This window comes from Falco naumanni, chromosome 11 (genome assembly GCF_017639655.2).
Source record: "Falco naumanni isolate bFalNau1 chromosome 11, bFalNau1.pat, whole genome shotgun sequence".
In the NCBI taxonomy this organism is placed as follows: Eukaryota; Metazoa; Chordata; class Aves; order Falconiformes; family Falconidae; genus Falco; species Falco naumanni.
In genome coordinates this window covers 4,546,106-4,565,809 of record NC_054064.1, presented here as the reverse complement: position 1 = coordinate 4,565,809, position 19,704 = coordinate 4,546,106, and the positions used below count along the sequence as shown (strand labels likewise).

Below are 19,704 nucleotides of genomic sequence, written 5' to 3'. Positions count from 1 at the left end.
AAACCAGTAAAATCTATTTCATTTCCTTTGGAAGCAGCAAAAACGGCAGGTCCTGTGACTGACATGTCTTACTCCTGGGTTGCTGGGCTTTTCACGTTGGCGTTACTTTAATTTCTCCCTGTGTGAATGAAGAAGATAGCAATGCAATTCCCCTTCCCTTCCTCCTTTGTATTTTACTATGGGATGTGTGAAATCTCTTCCCAAGGACTCGCTGGTGGTGTTTTTCCTTATGAGACCAAGTAAGGAGAAAACATTCCCTAGAAGCATTGTGTTGCTGTTGAGAGCTCTTCTGTTTGGAAATCTCTTGTTGCTTTTATACATAAAAAAACATGGATCAGCAGAAATGCTGATTGCAAACAAAAGAAAATAAGAGGCTAATTTTGCTGATAAAAAAGGTAAGATAAGCCTCAGTGGAGCAAAGTCTGTTCTATAATAGAACTAATAACCTGATAATATGAATTAGTAGCATTAATTCAAACCAGGCCCTCCCTGTTGGGAAAAACTAGGTAGGTGAGCTGCTTTGGTTTTTCTGTTGGGTCTCTTTAGCTGTTAAATTGCAGTGTTCTTGTTTTCTCTTTGAAAAGCGAATGCTTCAAATGTGATTTCTGCTGAGCACGGCTTCTCAAGGGAGGATAGACGCAACTGGCGGTTCCACCATCCAACTGAGTAACTAGGCTGGTTTAGTTTGTCAATGGTATTTTAGTGCAGCTTGAGTAAAATGCTGTAAAACTGTGGGGTGTTGTCTTTGCGTTTCCTTGTGCGTTATTGATTTTATAGCACCGTGCTAATTCTTTTCCCTTTCAGCGAGATTACTGCTGCATTCACGCAGCTGGCCGGAACAGTGTGTTTCCAATAGGATGTTGAAGTGTGGTAATAAACACAGAAATTTTGCATCGCAGAGACAAGGCAATTCATAAAGGGGAGAAAATGCTTAGTTTCATAGCTATTAGTATTAACAGGTGAAGGGGAGCATGTTCTGCCTGTGGATTCAAAGGACCAGAGCATCACCACTCACTCTGACTTTTCTTTTTCCCCTTCTGCCACTGCAAGTTACTCCAGAATGCTTGGAACTGTCATTCTGCTGTAACCTTGGCCTGTTCATTTATCAATTCAGGGGGTTAATTTTCAATATAGCTATGTTATACACTAGCAGTGCTGGTTTGAGTAATTTGAAGAAGGAGAAAGAGAGCTTATAAGATTATTTTTTTTCCTCCCTTCCTTAGGCCATTGGTGTACTTCAAAGGCAAAATTTCTGTCCTTTTGACTCAAAAATGCCTTTTAGCAGTTGAAAAAAAAAAACCCAAAAGCCGTTTATGCTGGTGGAGGGTCGCTGAGGAAGAGGGGTATCACCGTTGGGGGACTCTTAGGTGCTACCTTCCAGCCACCCTCATGGAGGGCAAAATAAGATGCTGTTGCTGCTTTCTTTTTGGAAATCTAATGGAAATTAAATAGGCTTATTTCTTACAGGAAATAAGTGTAATTAATAGCAGTAAGTGAAATCCTTGGGTTCTGCCTGAACTAGGTTGTATTATAAGAAAAGCCAGTGTGGTTTTGCTTTGTAGCTTGGGTTTTTTTCATAGTTGTACGAAGCTCACTGCTTTGATCTCTAGGACTTTGTGAAATTTTAACCGGATTTCCTGTGTGGTCAACATGGAAGGAAACTTTTAGATATATCAGCAGCCTGAAGAGGATGAGAGATCAGTTACCTCAATGCAATAAAGATGAAAACAAATACACCTGTGGTAATAGAAGAATTAACATACATTTGTTGTAAAACACTGGAGATCCTCCATTTGCTATTGAGTGTTTGGTTTTCAGCTGTGGAAGTAAAATGTGTTTTGTCAAGGATGCAGCCTTGGACATGATCATCAGAAATAAGAGGTGAGAGGATGACGAGTAGTTTAATGAGGTGATGAAAGAGCTGGTAAATGAAAAGGCACAACATAGACATGCCTAAAAAAAAAAAAAAAAGGCATTGCTTAAGGTTTCCAAAAGCAATTTCTATTCTAAGAATTGAGCCCCCCTGTCTTTAACCTGAAAGAAACTTGGGGTATGAAGTACAGCATCTGAGAGTGTCTGTAGTCTTCTTTTGACCCGCACATAAGATGTCAATCTTCACCCCCAAATTAAATGCAGCAGGTTGTGTAGACACTTTTGATCTGCCTAGAGCTTTTTCTCACTAGCATTATGCAGATTGGAGCTTGTAAATTGCCTCTCAAATCTTGATAATTAATGATAGTGGGTGGTGAACATGAACTGCAAATGGTTTGAGGTTTTCTTATTCTTTTTATTTTTGGCTTCTGAAAATCTGTGCCCCCAAAATGCTCAGGAAGACAAAAGAGAAAATTATATTTGTGCAAAAGTGGGGGAGGAGATGGAACGGATGTGTTATTCTGCTGCCAGTCGAAGTACTGTGTTTCACATCCTCAAACCCCTCTGCAGGCAGCCCACTGAAGGAGGACCAGCAGCTCATTTCTGAGCGATACCCAAACCTCATCGCTGTGGGCTTCAATACTCAGGCAAGAAAGGTTTCCCTGAGGCTGGGGGCAGCGTAAAGCTGGAGAGCATCGCAGTGTTGGATTTTTGTCACTTGTAAGATTAATGCTGCTTTTCTCCCACTCTTTTTGTTTGTTTGGGGGTTTTTTTTTGTGTGTTTTAAATCCTCTGCTAATTCTGGGTTTTCTTAGGTATCTGTGTCACAGTGTCATCTGTCTCACTGCACTGCGCTAACAGTAGTTCAAGAAACGTGTCTGGAAATGTGTGTTAGACTTACCTTGGAGGTCATTTTGGAGCAGGTTTCTCAGCCCAATTTATTGGCACCAGGAGAAATTGCCTCCATAATCCAAGTGTTAGTTGTGTCATTTTTCAAATACTGCTGTGATTACTGTTCTTTAATGTAAAAGGTGAATTTTCCAGTTCCTGTATTCCTGTTTGTTTCCTTTAATCACAGCATGCCATCAAACATGACCATATTTTCAGTGAGATTGGCGTGTGCTACCAAGATGCTGCAGGAGAGATTTGACTGTGGGTATTTTTTCCTTCCCTCTCCCATGGAGCTTTATACTTCTGCATTCATGTTCTGCGTCTCTTTGTTCCCAACTGCCTCTACAGCTCACCAGTCCTGGGTGATGGGACCATCGCCCTCCTGGCTACTAATCAATGAATAAGTATTTCGCAATTTGTTTTGCTACATGTTGGCTATGTATAAGCTTCACAAAAAAAAATCCCCTCCCAGAAATCAGCCCACTGCTATGTTATGAAATACTTTGGGTTTTATTACTAAGCAGCTGTTCCCCTTTTGTACATCATCCCTGCTAACAGACAGAAAAAGAAAGAGGAAAAATAGTTGAATAAGGCAACAGTGTAATTCATTCAACAGGTACTTCTGTGAGTGCAGTTCAGCTGCTCTGTGATGGAGATGCTGGATTTGTGGTGTGCAGTGATTTCCCCCATGAGCAGCCTGTTAGCAATCCCACCTACACCCCTCCTTGTCTTTTCTGGGGTTATGTTGGGTCTCACCTTGCTCTTTGCCCCATAGCGGCCACATCCTTTTCCCTGGGATAATATAACTGGTTATATTTTAAATCGGAGATCAGAGTTACTGTCTTTAGGCTCAGCTTATCTTGAGGTTCCTGCTTTTGTCTGAAATCTGAAACAGGGACTCTGGTGTAAAACTTTATTATTTTTACCCCCTCATTTGTTTCAACTGGTCTATTAAAAGCTATTTAAGCAACTCTGTATCTTCTAAGAATATTAGTCCACATTTGATTTCCAGTCCAGTTAGCAGTTCCTCTTCCCAGCCTATTTCTTCATCTCCCACACCTCTGTGTGTGTTGACCTACCTCCTGAGCAAGCACAGTGTGGCTGGTGCTTGAAATCCTTATGGATCCTTGTTTCCCATGCCAACACTGAGATGAAGACCTGTTACTTTATGCAGGCTGTTGTGCGGTTTGGACACAGGTGAAGATGAATTGTCAGCTGCGACCCTCACTGCATTGCAAAAACTTAAGAATAACTCATCTAGTTTACGTAAGATGAGTGTATTGGTATTTATGACATGTGGCAGTGTAATTGAGATGGCCTGCTCTGGGTATTGACTGCTCAGATGTGCACAGAGGGATCTTGAGAGCGATTTGTTTCTTAGCAGGGCCCTAGCTTTGTCTGTACGTCTGACAAGCAGATGTATTAAAACTGCTTGAAGAATAGCCTTGGCAAATGTTTGAGGAAGCAGAAAGCTTCCCTAGCTTAATACCGACTTTTGCTGCAAAACCTAGCTTTTCTTTTTAAAAAAATAATGCATGTAGCCATACAGGGTTAAAAAAAATAGCTCACGGGGGATCTGCTCACCCCTTCCACTAGCAACAAGAATGCCTGGTTTAAAATGCTGTGTTTTCAGGTGAGTGGCTAGCTGTGGCTGAGGGGGAAGGGCAGGATGGGGTAATTAGAAATTCATGCTCAAGTGTGCATATATAGGAGGAAGGAAAAAAGGAGAAGGCATGTTGGGGAATGTAGTGAACATAAAGAAAAATGCACGTACAGGTATGACTGGGAGGGTTAACTGCTTAGAATAGGGATTGAGCATATATACATTTGTATGCTTTGAGTGGAGGGTCCTCATTAAGTAGAGAAACCCACTTTCTGTACAGAGGAAGATGCAAGGTGGAAGCTGGTCTGTGAGCAGACACCACGTGTGTTCTGTATGCGGTCCTTCCCCTTGCGTGGCAAAAGCAGCTCATCAGAGAACCTGTGGCTGCAATAGCAGAAGCAGAATTGCTCTCGACCCAACTGGCCATACCCTTGTTTCTGTGACTTTGGGGATGGGCAGGGAAATCTCTCAGAGGATGGCAGCAGAGCCCTCCTAGGTCGTGTCCTGATGTGTCTCGGTGGCTGCCTTGGCACGGGCAGGTACACTGTTCATGCTGGGTGCACAAGGAAATCAAACTCAAAAGATTTTCTTCAGGGTTATGTGTTTCTGGTAGGATAGATGCTGCTGTATCCCTCGGTAAGAGCACCCTTCTGCTGTTATAGATACAATTCTTGTGGTTAGCGTGGAGCAATATGAGCCACATCCTTTTAAAGTAAACGCCCAGAAGTAATGAATTAAGAGATCATGTGTACGATCCTGTGCTATAGCTGAACTAAACAACTCGGCAAAAAGGGGTGGTTCTCGTTTTTCAGTAGCTGCTCTCCTCTTCCAAAAGGTTTGGCTGGTGGAAAGGCAAGCCAGAATGTCTCATCAAACTTTGAAGTCGTTTTTATTCAAGTGCGGAAACATTTAGCAATTAAACAGTTCATGTTTTTAAATTATTTTTTTTTTACATAAAATAGGGCAGCTGGAAATTAGCTTTTTCTGCCTCCTTTTGTTTTATGTGACATCTGGATTGTTCAGGGGGTGTTATTCCATCTTAAAATGGGGATAGCTGCCTTTTTGAGTGGTGGAGGTTTTATGGCTTCAGTAGAGTAATGAACACCAGAGAAAAGATAATACAGCTGGCTATTGCCTTTCACATCTATTAACAAAAGATCTTTAATTGATTTAGGGGGGTTATTTTGTCTGAACACTTGCAATTAGCAGCTCTTAATCACTAAAACACTTTGCAAGAGCACTGGCTTGATGAATAGATTGGTAAAAGGAACAGGAGGAGCAGATAGTGATGATTTCTTCTTTCCAAAAAAACCCTGTATTCTGTGGGAATAGCTGGGTGGGTGGGAAACATATTTGTGCACATGTTGCTTTCTTCAAGTCACGGATTAAAGAATAGGGCTGGAAGAGACTTTCAGTTGAACTGCTGTGCTCCTGTCCCAAGGCAGGATTGATCTATCTGTATTGTGACCTACCTATATCAGATGTTCATTGAATATGGTTTTAACAATCTAAGAGAATGGAGACAGCTTGTGCTCTTGTACTCCTCTTCACAAGCCCCATTATTTGTCTTCTTGAAGCTCCACGTTTAGGGGTTACCTTTTGTCAATATTTTTCTCTCTCTTTTGCCATCTTTAGGTAAAAGCGACTTGACAACCAAGCAGGAAGGTGAATTATTTTTAAAACAATGAGCGTGCGTCTCTAGACATGGTTTGTTGTTCGGTCCAGCTGGAGCAGTCTGAATGAAGCTATGGGCTGTGCCTCCGCCAAGCATGTTTCTACTGTTCAAAACGAAGAGGAAACTCAGAAGGGGAAAAACTATCAGAACGGAGATGTGTTTGGTGGTAAGTGTTGCAGGATTTCACCTTTCTCCCAACATCATGAATGTTCTGGAAGGTATATTTGGGAGCCTTAACCTATCACAAAATATAAAGGAAAATGCATGTTAAAACAAATCACTATGATAGTGCAGCTGGCCTTTCCAAGGGACAGTACCATGACACCTGAAACAGAGGTCGGAGTGAAATCCTTAGTAGAAAAATAACATTCTAAGTGATGTACAGTACTGCACTGTCTTTAACTCTGCAAATCCTTGGAATAGTTCAAAGATGATGACTTGCACAACCCCCTCATATTTATATTTGTCTCTCTGTTATATATTTGTCATTAGGTACTAAAATACTTGACTCCTCTCCTAAAAAATAAAACCTGTTCAGTAAGAAAAAGAATTCCTCAATACTGTTTTCCTGTAAAACAATAAAACATTAGTTCTGAAATCCTACAGCAAACGGGGTTTGAAGGTACAGTAAAACTAGAAGTAACCTTCTGTGAAGGATTCACTGGGAGGCTCTCAACCTGGGATGAAAATGTCTGTTTCACTGTGTGGGAAGACTGGTCTATGATCCAGGTCTTGTCACACACACCTGTGCATTAGGAAAGGTAAAGTGACATGATATAAAATGCACAGTCAGCTTCATGGCTTATTTCTCGCCCTTCCCCCTCGCCCAGATTCTGTTAGTATACACTAAGTGCTTTTTAGATAATGATCTAAATTGTAATTCAGTTTTTAAGATGTTAAAAATTATCTGGAAGACTGTTCAGAAATGAAATTTCTAGATCTGCCCAGATAGCTATCTGAAAGTTAAATCAGCTGTGAATAAGCTTAGTACTGTTATACTTGAAATAGGTGCGTTGCTATTGAGTATGCCAAACTTCTGTTCTCTGGTGGGTTTTATAGCGATTGTTTGTGTAGTAGTAGGAATGACACATCTAGCAGAAAAAAAAATTCCCTTTAATTTCAAAAGCAATGATATTTCACTTTTTCAGCCTTTCTGAGGGCTAGATTGCTCTCACAGTGGATCCCAAAGTAAGAATACCTAGAGGCATAATCTGAAGAGAAAATAGTTGTTCAGCAAACTTCAGGACTAAATGGTGGGTTGTTTTCCTGTGCATGCTCTTCACTAGCCTGGGAGATGCTGATTTTGGAATTGCGGGTTCAGTATGTTGCTTTTGTTTAAAACAGGTTTTAAGTGCTGTCATGAACGAAAAGCTCTATTAGTTTCTCAAAGGAGTTTGTATTTTAGCTGATCCTTAGTGAGGGAGCAATTTTTGGCAATGTGTGCGTCTCAAGCTGGTTTGTTTGTTGGTGTTGTGTGGGGTTTTTTTATTAACCACATGCTGTGGGCCAAAGATAATAACTTTAATGACAAGAAACCTAAAGTAACATCTGGAGGCAGAGGATCAAGAAGGCTGAAGGGATTTTAAAGGGCTCCCACTTTATAGAGCTGAGCTGGTGTCAGCAGTATCATTTAGCTATTCCGGGATCCGTTTGAGGGCTGTTAATCCTTTACTTTAGAGAAGCCTATCACTGTCAGGAATACTACCTGCTGTTAACCATTTTCTGGCACATACTTTAGTTTAGGTACGCAGTTTGTCGTTGCTTTTCCCTTTTTTAGCAAGGAGTTGGAGTCTGTGGGTGAAACAACTTTTTGAGGGGTAACCAGAATGAGCACAGAAGCCACTTTTTTTCCCCTGCTACTGAGGGAAAGCTTCTAGATCAGGAACTGGGTGTATACGAAAGGTGAGCTAGAGTGTACCTGGCTTTACTTTACTACTTGCTCTCCTTTCAGGACCTATAAATGATCAGCGGGATGCTTAGATGCCCAGAAAACAGGGAGCAACATGCTTCACGTGTACAGTGCCCTGCATAGTTCCTGAACACAATTTTTTAATATAAAAAAAGAGAGGCAAGAAAATTACACCTTAACATCATATTTATCATCCTTCTCAAAAATCTTCTGGACTTGCCAAACGCCCAGAGCTCTTTCATAGAAGACCGAGTAAGATTCCTGCTCCCTCTTCTTCTGTATTGGAAACTGTAGTGGCAATTGCATTGTTTGTTACAAGTTAGACCTGAAAGTTCAGACTGTTCTTCCCACTTCATTTTCTATTAAACTATTATATGTTGTTAGTTCCAAATTAATTCCATGTAACATATTCCACAGAGTTGTTCCTTTAGTCATCAAGGAGGAAGTCAGTGCCATATCAGAGGTCTGTTGTTATCAGCTCCCTACAACGAGAGCGGGTAGTCGCACTAGATTTGCACAGAGTATCTCAGCTAGGATGACAAATTGTAGCAGGGTAAGTTCCCAGAGGTACAGGAGGATCCACAGAGTCAACAAAGGTTAAAAAGCACCACAGGACTTCCATCATGCAGTTGCCTGTCCAGTTCCAGGTGCCAAGAACTGCTGAATGTTTCTTTCCTGATTTCTGGGAAGGGACAGAAGTGTCTCATCCAGCCAGTGGCCAAGAGCAGAGTACTCTGCAGCCTGCAGGGATCAAAAATAAACTGCAGAATGACTAGGCAGAGCAAGACCAAGGTGAGTGGCAGGGAAATTGGCTGGTTCATGTGGAGGAAGAAGATACTGGAAAAGGAACGGGAGGCAGTCTGTAAGAGAAGTGGTTTTGGGGAAGGAGGCAGCAAAGTAAAAAAAACAGAGACAAGTGGGGTTGGAAGGTGGCTCATGTAGTGTGATAGCATCAATAACATCCCGAGAATATTAGTATGCATATATCACGATGTTCATTGATGATGAACACTTGCAGTGTTCACATCTGGGGACTAATCTGACATAAAGTGCCTGTGCAGAAGTAGCAGGTATGAGCTTCATAGCTGTAGTAGCCCAGATTGTCTCAGATGTTTCACAAGTGGAGGAAATCCTGAAGGACTTGGAACAGCAATGATGGGATTAAAGGAAGATACTTCAGTGCTGGTGCTGCTTTCCCTGGGCAGCTGGCGTGATCTGAAAGATGTGGCTTACCATGTATTGCCCCTTGCTGTTTGCCTAACGCCTGAGATGAAAATGGTACTCTTCTTTCTTCTCTGAACATCATCCCCAGAGGAGCTGCAGGCAGAAAGTGTCAATAGTAAGGGTTGTACTTTCCATCTTGCTTTTTCATTAAATAGGTCATTTTGAGTGAGGAGAGGCGTGAAAATACTTTTATTTGGGTCTACCCAGTTTTGCTCTTACCTATACCTTAAGCTGCTGGGTTGGTTTTTTTTTTTTGCCACTTAGGGATTTCTGTAGTGCATGGTTGTAAGCATTACCCACATGGCTGAAAAACCTTCGCTTTCCTACATACCACTCTTTTTCCAGAAATGAGTGCACTGGCAACAAAGCATGTGATTTTTTTTTTTTTTCTTTGAGCTCTGTCTTTGGTGCTCAAGAGCTTTCCCACTTTGCTCCACTGCTACAATTGCAGCTCCACAAGTAGGTGGTGGAGCTACTAAGGGATGAACTAGATGGTCATCGATACCACTGCACTTGTTTTCCAGCTGGGCAATAAGGACTGCCAGTGCTGTAGAACCTGTGACTGCTCTATACTGTCTCTGCTGTCAAAGTTGAATAATGGTGGAAATTTCAGAGGGCAGAGAAGGGGATTAGTCATAGCCTGGGGTTACAAGGTTGTAAGGTTCACTCTTGTAACTGATGGGAAAGCGCTGTAACTGTAATGAGTGCTGGGGGCAGGAGACAAGACCTGTCTGGCTGTAGTTAAACACAGATTCTTGCTGTGAAAGAGGTTCCGCTGTACATGTACAGCGTGTCTGAACTGAAGAAGACATCGAGCTGGTGTCAGAACTGCGTAAATGGTTGTGTCTCCAAGCTTCCCATTTTGGGGTAAGCTCATGGTACAGGACTTCATCAGTAAAGGAAAGCTGGAAAGGACCTAAGTAATTCCTGTGTAGCTCCTTGCTCTCTGTGCCTTGGATAATAATTCTCTGTTAATGTTGCAGAAGTTGCCAGAACAGCATCATTATGCATTGCCAACTTAGACTTCCTTTGCTATGAGCACATTTCTAGTCCATCAGCACTTTTCCCTCTTCTTTTCAGGGGAGAAGCGGGCAAAGAAGCCATGCAGGAGCCACAAGCACCAAGAGGGCTGCAGCTTTGCCCTGTACCTTTTTGTTGTCACTCAGGTTGCTTGCCACGAGCCTTGTACTTGTTTTGCAGTCCTCCCTCTGAGTCCTCAGAAGGTGGCCTGTCCAGAACACCTCTTAACATTTCCAAAGTTTTCTTCGGGAGTTGTCGTGTTTGTCTTAGAGTTTATCCACCCTGCTGGACTACAGATGTCACTTTGAATCCAGAGGCTATTTTCTGAACTGCTTGGAGTGGTGCAGTTCTGCTTCTGCTCTTCCTCGGAGCCTCTAGATGCTTTTTCCTTCTTCCCCTGGGGGGCTGGTTGAAGCCGAATCTATTGACTATCTGAGAGATCATTGCTTCTGTGAGGATTTTTTTTTTAACCCTTTTTTTTTTTTTTTTTTTTTTTTATTTCAATTGAGCAGACACATTGAGCCTGGTGTTCACTGTAAATTTGAAACTCTAGTGTTTAAAACTGAGAAACCTACCATAAACCCCATGGATTCTGTAAGAACAAATTCTGGTTAACTGAAAACAAAACATTAAAATTTCCATCTTATCCCAAATTGTGGAAGGCACGCTGTGTTTTGCTGTAATATGTATTAAATAATTGAGTTAGTAGGCCTATCCAAGAAGATGTTCTAGAGAAGATTGAATATAATATGATTATTATGTCTTGTTGGTCTCAAATGACTTCAAAATCCATCTAATAAGGATAGTAATAATAAATCTTCATTTATTCATCATTCCACTTCTGAGCTGATTTCCAGGGCAATACATAAGAGCTATAATAATGTAAATACCAATGAAGAACAAAATGCCGTGATAGAGCTGTGAGGGTTGTTGATTTCAACATATGTTTTAATAATATTACATCTCTTGTAGATTAATTTTATTTGTGCCATTTTAAAAAATCATGGAATGTTCATTTGGGGAAGATGTTATTGACGTGTAATTTTTTTGTGTAAGAAAATAACTAGTAATATGACTTGTTGTGGGGAAGAAAAAGATTTTAGAATCTGTTTATTAATCTGTGAGGCTAATGTGGACATTTATATGGCGCTCTTGGGTGCTTTACAAAAGTGAGAGTAAACACGGCAGGTAGGAATCTTATGACAAACTGGGAATACCCGTGCTGCAATTGCCAGATAGGATTTCTGTTATTAATAGCAACTAGTCTAAATAAAGCTGAATGTAAAGCACAATAGTTTATAAACTGATTTATCTCAGAGAAGCTGAGAGAATGCTAGAAAAGGAAATCTTTAGCAATGAGGTATTGTAACGGGATTGAAAAGCTGATGGATGCACATAGGATCGGATTGCTTCACGAGCTCTAGTGTAGTCATCTTTGAAACTTCCCTGTTTTAGAGATCGTGTGAGGGACCTGATGTCAGATCACCTGCAGATGTGTGTGCCCTTTGCTCTGCTCTGCTCTTCCTCACTTGTGGTTTTTTTTCTTTCCCCCAGCAGTTTTCTTCTCTGTCGATATTTCTTCCCAAATCTTTTGAAAATACCATAGTTCAAAATCTAAGCAGGAGAGTTAAAGTATTTAACTACAGCAAGTGTTGACCTGTCCTGCATGGTAGCAGCCAGCCTGCAGTGTCAGGAAAGCAACAACCAGTGTCAAGGGAGGACAACTGAAGAGTTCAGCTTAGCCACCCAAAACAAATACCCCGCCCCGTAGCAGCCATAACTGGACTGGAGGGAGGTAGCTTTATTTGGCTTCATGTTCACAAATACCACCATTTAAACCCCAAAATCTTTATCAGCTTGTCAGGAGTTTTGTCATGTTGGTGTTTTCTTTCTTCCTGTGTGTTTTGTGGGCTTGTCTCACTTCTGCTAATCCCTTCCTTGTGACAACCAATTATTTCCTTCCTTGTGTCTCATCCGTGTGGGTATCTCAGCCGCTGCCCGAGACAGCAGAGCTCTGACTTATTTTGATGTATGCCGTGTGGATTTGAAGGAAGTGTTAAAAGATGCTAAAATAATTAAAGCCTTTAAAGCATGCCCACTGTATACAGGAAGAGAATAGCACAGGGAATTTGGGACTGCGACTTCCTATATGTGCATCGTCATCTCCAAAAATATTGTGCCCAAACCTTTGTAGAGGTTAGTTTCTTTTGAAGGCTCTTTCCTTAATAGGCAGGCCTAGAAGTATCTTTTTACTTAAAAATTCAGTCTCGGGTAGTTGCTCAGGGCACTTGAGAATATCTATGGGCCTGGCAAGACGGTTCAGATGTCTGCTACTACAAGTTAACTTCCTAAACCTGCCTTGTTCCTGTGCACAAAATTCTCCAAATCATTTTCTGGACATTTGAAGCTCTGAAGATGGGAATTTTTCAGATAAAATTTGGAGTGAGAAAAATATATTAGAAGTTTTTTTTCAGTGAATAACACCTTCCTGTTACCTCTCCCTTTCCCTCAGGTGTCAGGAAAAAACACTAAAGCTGAGAATGAGAAATCCTTTCTTCTGAAAGAAAGCGTGGCTGTCCTCATTGCACTGAAACAATCTGGAAAGCCATAGGTTAAGGAGTATAACTTTGGTCATGGTGACCGTGAACACATGCTGTGATCAGGAGGTCTTGCTGCACTGGGCTCCACAGAAATACACAGCTGACTTTGCCTGGCAGCATTTATTTTATTGACTTGGTTGGTCAGCTGATTAGCACCCAAATAGTAATTGCTCTAGCTTATTTGGCTGTCCTTACACGCTTCTGCAATGTCAGATCGTACTCGTTTGAGGGACGGTAGTGATTATGGATAAAGGGACCAGCACCATGCCGTGGACTAATACCATGCTGGATATTTTGAGACAATAACCTTTTTAAAAGACATTTTCAAATATGAACAAGTAACTCTGGCACAACCACAGGCACTCATTTCATGCAGTGCTCGGTCTGAGCTCCATGGAAGTGAGTGACACGTAGGCCCCCTGTCTCAGGGGTGCAAAACTTCAAATATCACATGGAGTTTCAAAGGTGGAGATTTTCATTGCTTAAATTCAGATTCTGGCTGAGCTGCTGAAAGGGTAGGTTTCGTGTTGTTCATGATTTCAGCAGCTCATGTCATAAAGTAGATCCTGCTTCAGTGCCTGAAAGCTGAAGAAAAGCAGATGAATGCATTGCAGCATAGGGCTGAAGCACTTGAGCATCTTCTGGAATTGTAGTGGACTCTGTTTTTCCTCACTTTTTTTATTCAATTGAAATGATTTTTTTTTTAGTTTAACAGCACCTTTGTTTTTTATCCACTGTTCCAACACAATTTGGTGCTAGCCTGCTTCTTATCTGAGTAAACATGGGTCAGTCCTAAACACGTTTCAGGAAGTAAGAGAGAAGAATAGAACAGAAACCCACTTCAGTGTAATGTTCATCTGGTAAATGTAATAAAATTACATTTATTATCTAGGTTTATGATGTATTTTAACTCTGTAGAACACCCTTGGTAAGTCAATAATTTACTATTTTATTCCCCTAAGGAGGCAATAAGGTTTTTAAAAAAACAAAACCCCAAAACAAATCCAAACCCCACCCTCGGGTTTTGTCTAGTCATGTATTTCTGATCAATGTGTGCAAAGAAAGTGTTTTCCACATGAACTAAAATTGTATTTTCACCTTCTGTGAATAGAAGTGGCTCATCTTTATAGCTCTTGGAAAAAGTACTGCTTGTGCAGTATAAGGAAGAAGCTGTTCCTGGGCAATGGGTTTGCTCAGGTAGCAGCAAAAAAAGCTCTTCATTCTCCTCTAGTCAGTAAATATATCTCCCTGTATCTAAAGAATATAAAAAGAGCCTTTTGTAGAAGGTGTAACGGGCCAGCATCTCTCCTGGGGCAGGAGCAGGGTTGCCTCATGAGGAGGGATGAGCTGGGAGCCAAGGGTGACCCCAGTGCCCTCACTGTTGGGGTGCTGGTGGCGAGGTCTGTCAGCGGTCCCAGGCACAGCAGTGAACCAGGTCCAGGATCCATCCAGGGAGTGCAGCAGGGTCAAGGCTGGAGGGGAAGGCTGGGGACAAGCTAGAGCTTGCCCAAGGGCTTTGCTCAGGAGAGAAGATAACTACAGTGTGGGGTTGAGGTCCCTCCAAGAGATGGGACCAGAGGCAGCGCTAGAGACAGGCAGAACTGAAGGGCCAAGCCTCAGCCAAAACGGAGCTCCTGGGTCCATGGGCAGAAAGTGCAAGTGGGGATTTTGTGAGACTGGTCACTGGCCTCTTAGTGCACTCAGGGCCCTGACAGCATCTATCCATTGATTGTGACCTTTATGTAATGACTGTGATTGAACTCACTCTCCCTTCTCCTCCTCCTCTTTTTGTTTTTACTTGCAAGTGGAGAAATGCTGGTCTGGTGGTCCATAGGGATGAGATCCAAGTCATTGGAGAGGTTCATGTAGGCTTCAAGAAGATGCCTTGCCACTTTCAACAAGATCGGTTTTCACCATGTAGTTTCACTGATTCATCAGGGAAGAAAATGAGTTCAGAAGTGATGGTAGAGCAGCTCTTTAAATACCTGGGTGTTCAAAGATTGCTTAGTTGTAAATTGTTTCAGGACAGTAGAGCAACAGGGGTTGAAGATATTCTTCAGTGCGTATTTGGAGTTCTGTCTCCTATTATTTCAGTTCTTTCCTTTGAAAAAAATCAGAAAGACCCTAAATGAGATTACTTTCCCAGACGGATGGCAGATCTTTGCCATATAAATTTTGTTGAGGTTTTCCTACCTTCAAGAGAATTGGACTTAAAGCAGAGCAGGTGTCCATAAATTAACTAGATAGCCTTCAGACACCGTAGTTATCTTCTTCTGGTGGTTAGTCATCCTGCAATGTTTACAACCCCATGTCATGGTATTAGATGAGGGAATTATTCTGCAAAGTCATTCTACTTAGTGTAAGTGTGCTGTATTTATAGAGACCTTCTGTGGTACAGCCACTGTTACCTGCTTTGCAGCAATGCCTGGGTTTCCAGGCTGGTGTCAGCTGGGTTTGGCATGATATGCCCGTAATCAGACTCAGCACCTTTAGTGGGGATTTATTGTATGAAGAGAGAAGGTGACCCAGGGTGGAGAAGCAGTTATCCCCATTTTGGGGGAGAAATTAATCACAAGCAGGTTGTAATTTCCCTGCTTCTTAGTTTAATGTAAGCTTTCACCTTATGCAATCTGCCCGTCGGTGCTAGAGCACCCGAAGGAGAGGTGGGGGGGCTCTGAGGGCATCCCAGGGTCTCTGCAAGCAGATCAGCTGTGGACACAGCTGGTGTAGTTTTATTCTGGCAAATGACCCTTCCTACAAGCTGCTTAGCTCGATGAAGAGTATAGTCAAAGTTGAATACAAATAAAGTGCACGGGGGATGCATTTCACAATTGCATTAGTGTGCTATAAATAGGAGCGTACATCCACCTTTGGTATTCACTAGAAAGAAGCCAGGATGTATTTTCTGGCAGCCTTGGTGCTGAAGGAAATCAGTTTATTTTATGGTACAGACAAACTTTTATTTTTATTTTTTTTACTTAATCTTTTAAAGACAGAATCCTTGGCATTCATTGTCTATCTGTAGGTGCAGACAAGGAAAACTCATAGTAAAGATGCTGCATACTTTCAATTACCGCAGTGTTTCTTTTGTCATTTTCCAAGTGTTGTATTACTTGGCCACAAAGTAGGGGGAAAAAAAGCAACCAAAAAACCCAGACCCAAACCCCAGAGACTGAAATTTGGCCAAGAGAACCTCAGTCTGGGGGATAACTCTTCAATTCCCCAGATAAGCCTTGTGAAGCTGCACAGATGCATATTCATTTCAGCAACACAAGGCTGTTACGTTATAGTAGGAATATCTACTGGTAGAAATACCTATTAAATACAAGGAGAAGATACCTAACCAGTAAGTATTTGTGTACCCCTGCATACACAGCCAAAGATGTCTTGAAAAGTTAGTTGCTATGAAACTTCGATTTCTAAAAAGCTGCCAAAATGCTTCCTAGTGCTGTGTGCTCAGATTACAGTGAAACATCCATTTACTAACATAGAAGGCGTTTTTCCATTAGGTACTTCTAGAAAACACTGTGCCAATGTGGGTATTTTGAATAAATCCTATAACCGGGTGGTCTCATGTTGTCCCTGGTCTGAGACCCAAGCCTGATGGTGCTCTGTCTTGAGCTTGCACCAAGGGAAAATACTGGGAAAAACCAGGAAAAAAATGGAAATATTAAGATTGCTGCCTCATGGGCTTATGAAAAACCAAAGCCTGGGTTCTGCTGAGTGGGTGTAATCGTGCCCTGCCCACACACCTTTTCTTCTTATTTGTTTGAGGGGGTGCTCTGGCAAAAAGGAATCGGGTTTAGGGTTCTCTTAAATTATATATTTCCTTTCTGCTTTTGTAACAGGAGTGCTGCCAAGGAGCTGTTCAGGTGACAGAGGTGCAGAGCACTCTATGTTCTGCAATACTGGGAAGTAGCATGAAGTCGCCTTTGTTTCAAGATTCATGGTTTCAGGAATGATCTTGGTCTATTCAATGGGAAAAAAAAGGGGGGGCGGGTTTTTTTTTTCATGGAAGTCTCCTGAATTGTATTAATGGATGTATTTATTAAAATTACATACATTTTATTCCCCGTATTTTGTCATCAGGTATATATTGATTTTCTAACTGTAGGAACTGGGTGCATCTTGAGGTCTTTTTAGGCAGAAAGTGGTTATCTAATGTAAGTGCTCTAAGCACACGTTTTGATTTTTCTTCTAGCTATTATTAAAACCTGCCTTTTCTCACACATTGATATTTTGCTTTCTTTTTAAAGGTGTTGCCCCTAGGGAAAGGGAGGAGGCATGGAAATTCACTAGCTTTTTTAAATTTATTTTTTCTTTTCTTTTCCACCCAGTCATCTTTACGCTTCTGGCATATCTTAAATGTTGTTCATGTATTATTTGCACAGAGTGGTTTTGATCTGGTTGCAAGACAGCAGGCAGCGAACAGGGACGAGTACTTCTAGTCTCATAAGCAGGTTATGTTCGTGATGACAGTGGGGACAAGGCAGGAGATTGTTAATGGTATGAGATGGCGTGGAGGAGCACCAACTACGTGCTGCAGAGAATTTGATTTAATTTGTGGCTTGGCTTGTGTGGTGAGATGGAGATGTTAAACAAGGTATCTCCCACGACTGGACATGGCTGTGAGCCAGGCAGTCCCTTGCTGCCCGATGTTGCTCTGGTTCTGGGAATTTCTTAGGGTGTTCCATTGTTACTGTTGATTGCTTGAATGATACGCCTCCATCGGCACCGTGTGGGTGGTAGGTATTTGCTTTCAGGGGCTTTAGATAAAATTTCTGCAACATGGATACTACTTGGGGAAGTAGGCATCTTTCAGAGATAACAAATCAACTCTGAACATTGTAACCAGAGTAGAATATTAATCTTTCAGATAGGTTAATTTTGTAGCTATTCAGATGGCCTGTAAGTAAAGTAATGTAATTAACTTTTGTATCTTTTGCATCTGGAAATGTGTGCTGTATTTTATAAATCAAGTTTGCATTAGTCCCCCCCTCCCCTCTTGGTTTACAGAAATACTAACAATGAGAAGACATTTGTGCTCATCGTGAATCTCCAGTACATTACTGGTCTTGGGTAATTATTCCGTCCCTTTCCTAATGCAATTAAGAAAATGAAATAGATTTGGATTTACAAATATTCTTTGAGGTACATGAGCAGTGAAAATTTGATAGACTAGTATTAACAGAAGAAAGCTACTATGCCAGGAAGGATGTAAAAATCCTTTTGAAGTCGTACATTGTGGGGCAACAATCTCATTTAATAGTTGACTGATTGATAATGACATTATTTGTTAAGTAAAGAGGAATCGGCTTTTTTTTTTTTTTTTTTTTTTTTGTTAACAAGGAAACTGAACATGCCTCATCACATATTTGCAGTAATAGAATATGTGTAATTTTGGGGGTGTGCAGTGGTAATGACTTTTCCAGGGAACTCTTGGGGTGGCTTAGTTCAGGAGGTTTTTGGTGTCTAGAGGAATTGGTTGATAAGTTAATGGGGCTATAAGGACTGGGACCTACACTGCTGTACAGGGGATGCTCACAGTAATGGTCAATTGGGTATTTTTTCTGGAATCTGAATAGTCACTGACAGATTCTGTGCAAAAATGATAGATGTTTTACAATAGAGTACATAAATGGATGACAGCTGGGGAAGAGTTAGCAGAGACAGGGAGCTTTGTTAATGATGTTGAAAAACCTGGAAAAAAATCCCCTTGGTGGATAGTTTTTCCTTTCTAAGGGAGAATTTTAAAATGGAGCAGTAAAATGGAGTTGAAGTAGCTTTTCTGACCTGGTCGTGCTGCGCTGTCTAGGTTGGCTAAGGTGGCAACTTTTGAGTTGGTATCCAGATAGTTTCCAGGATGCGACAGTGAGGGGCAAGAGGACGGCACCCACCTCTCCTCCACAGCTGAGGAGGTCTTGCCATCACTGCCTACAAGCCTGCTAGGTTTTTGCCACCTAGTTGAATTGTACAAGAAGTTTTAGCCCTTCTTGTGTTGTAGTTTGTTACATTTGCAGGTTTGCTCCCCAGCTGTTCCCCTTCTCTCTTGTCTCTCCCTTTCGCAACAAAGAGGTTTGTGGCAGTGAAGCCAATTCTTCAAGCTTTGCTTTTGCAGTTTCTGAGCAGCAAAAAGTGTTTTCTTCAGGGCACGGTTGCACAATTTTGTTTAAAAATAAGTTTGTGGTGTTTAAATGTAGTAAGGGATTGGAAATGCTGAATTTCCAGCTCCTTTGCCTGCATGGGGCCAGCCCTGTGCTGCTCCCCTGTCGTGGTGTGGGGATGCTGGGCAGGATGGTGCAGTCTGTGCAAAAACCTACCTGGTGCCTTCATACAAACAGCAGTATTTTCAAGGCACAGACCTTTTGTTTTCCTCCTGTCTGTTCCTTTAATTAATCTCTCTGCTGCTTGTTTCCTCTCCTGCTTTTGTTTCTCAATTTGATCTTTTTAGTGGGCTAGATAATTGCATTTACTGAGTATCCTTCCTGCCAAGTGCTATGGCTGTAATCTTCTTCACCTGAGAAATGGTTTCCTTTGAACAGCATGGCGTCTGGCTCAAAGTTATGTGTTAATTAAATGAGAAAAAAAAAAAAGTTTTTAAAAATTGTGTGCGTATATGATATATTCTATATTTTCAGCAAGCAAAATTGGGGTAGCTGAAAAATAGCTCTGACTCCATACCACCAGCACTGTTTTTTGGCTTCTTGGTTACAGACAAGTGCACAAAACTCTTTAATTATACGATCACATGGCTGTTTTTTCAGTGCCATCTTATGTATGGAGTTTCCTCAGATCTTTAATTTATGAATGGGTGTCTGAGAGATCTGGAGATTGTGTCATTGAAGACAGGACAAGTGAGGCAGAAATCATGTGTTTAGTGGTAACTGGATTTTAGGATGTTGAGGTTGTA

The 19,704-nt window shown here is 41.5% G+C and overlaps 1 protein-coding gene across 2 annotated transcripts in view; it reads left to right on the top strand.

Moving 5' to 3' along the window:
• C11H1orf21 (chromosome 11 C1orf21 homolog) overlaps positions 1-19,704 on the top strand; it is a 124,938-nt gene that overhangs the window by 45,802 nt on the left and 59,432 nt on the right. For both annotated transcript variants that reach the window (XM_040611033.1, XM_040611034.1), the window contains exon 2: positions 6,002-6,207. In XM_040611033.1, coding sequence (XP_040466967.1) covers positions 6,114-6,207 — 94 coding nt within the window. In that variant the 5' untranslated portion in view covers positions 6,002-6,113. The remainder of the gene's footprint in view (positions 1-6,001; positions 6,208-19,704) is intronic.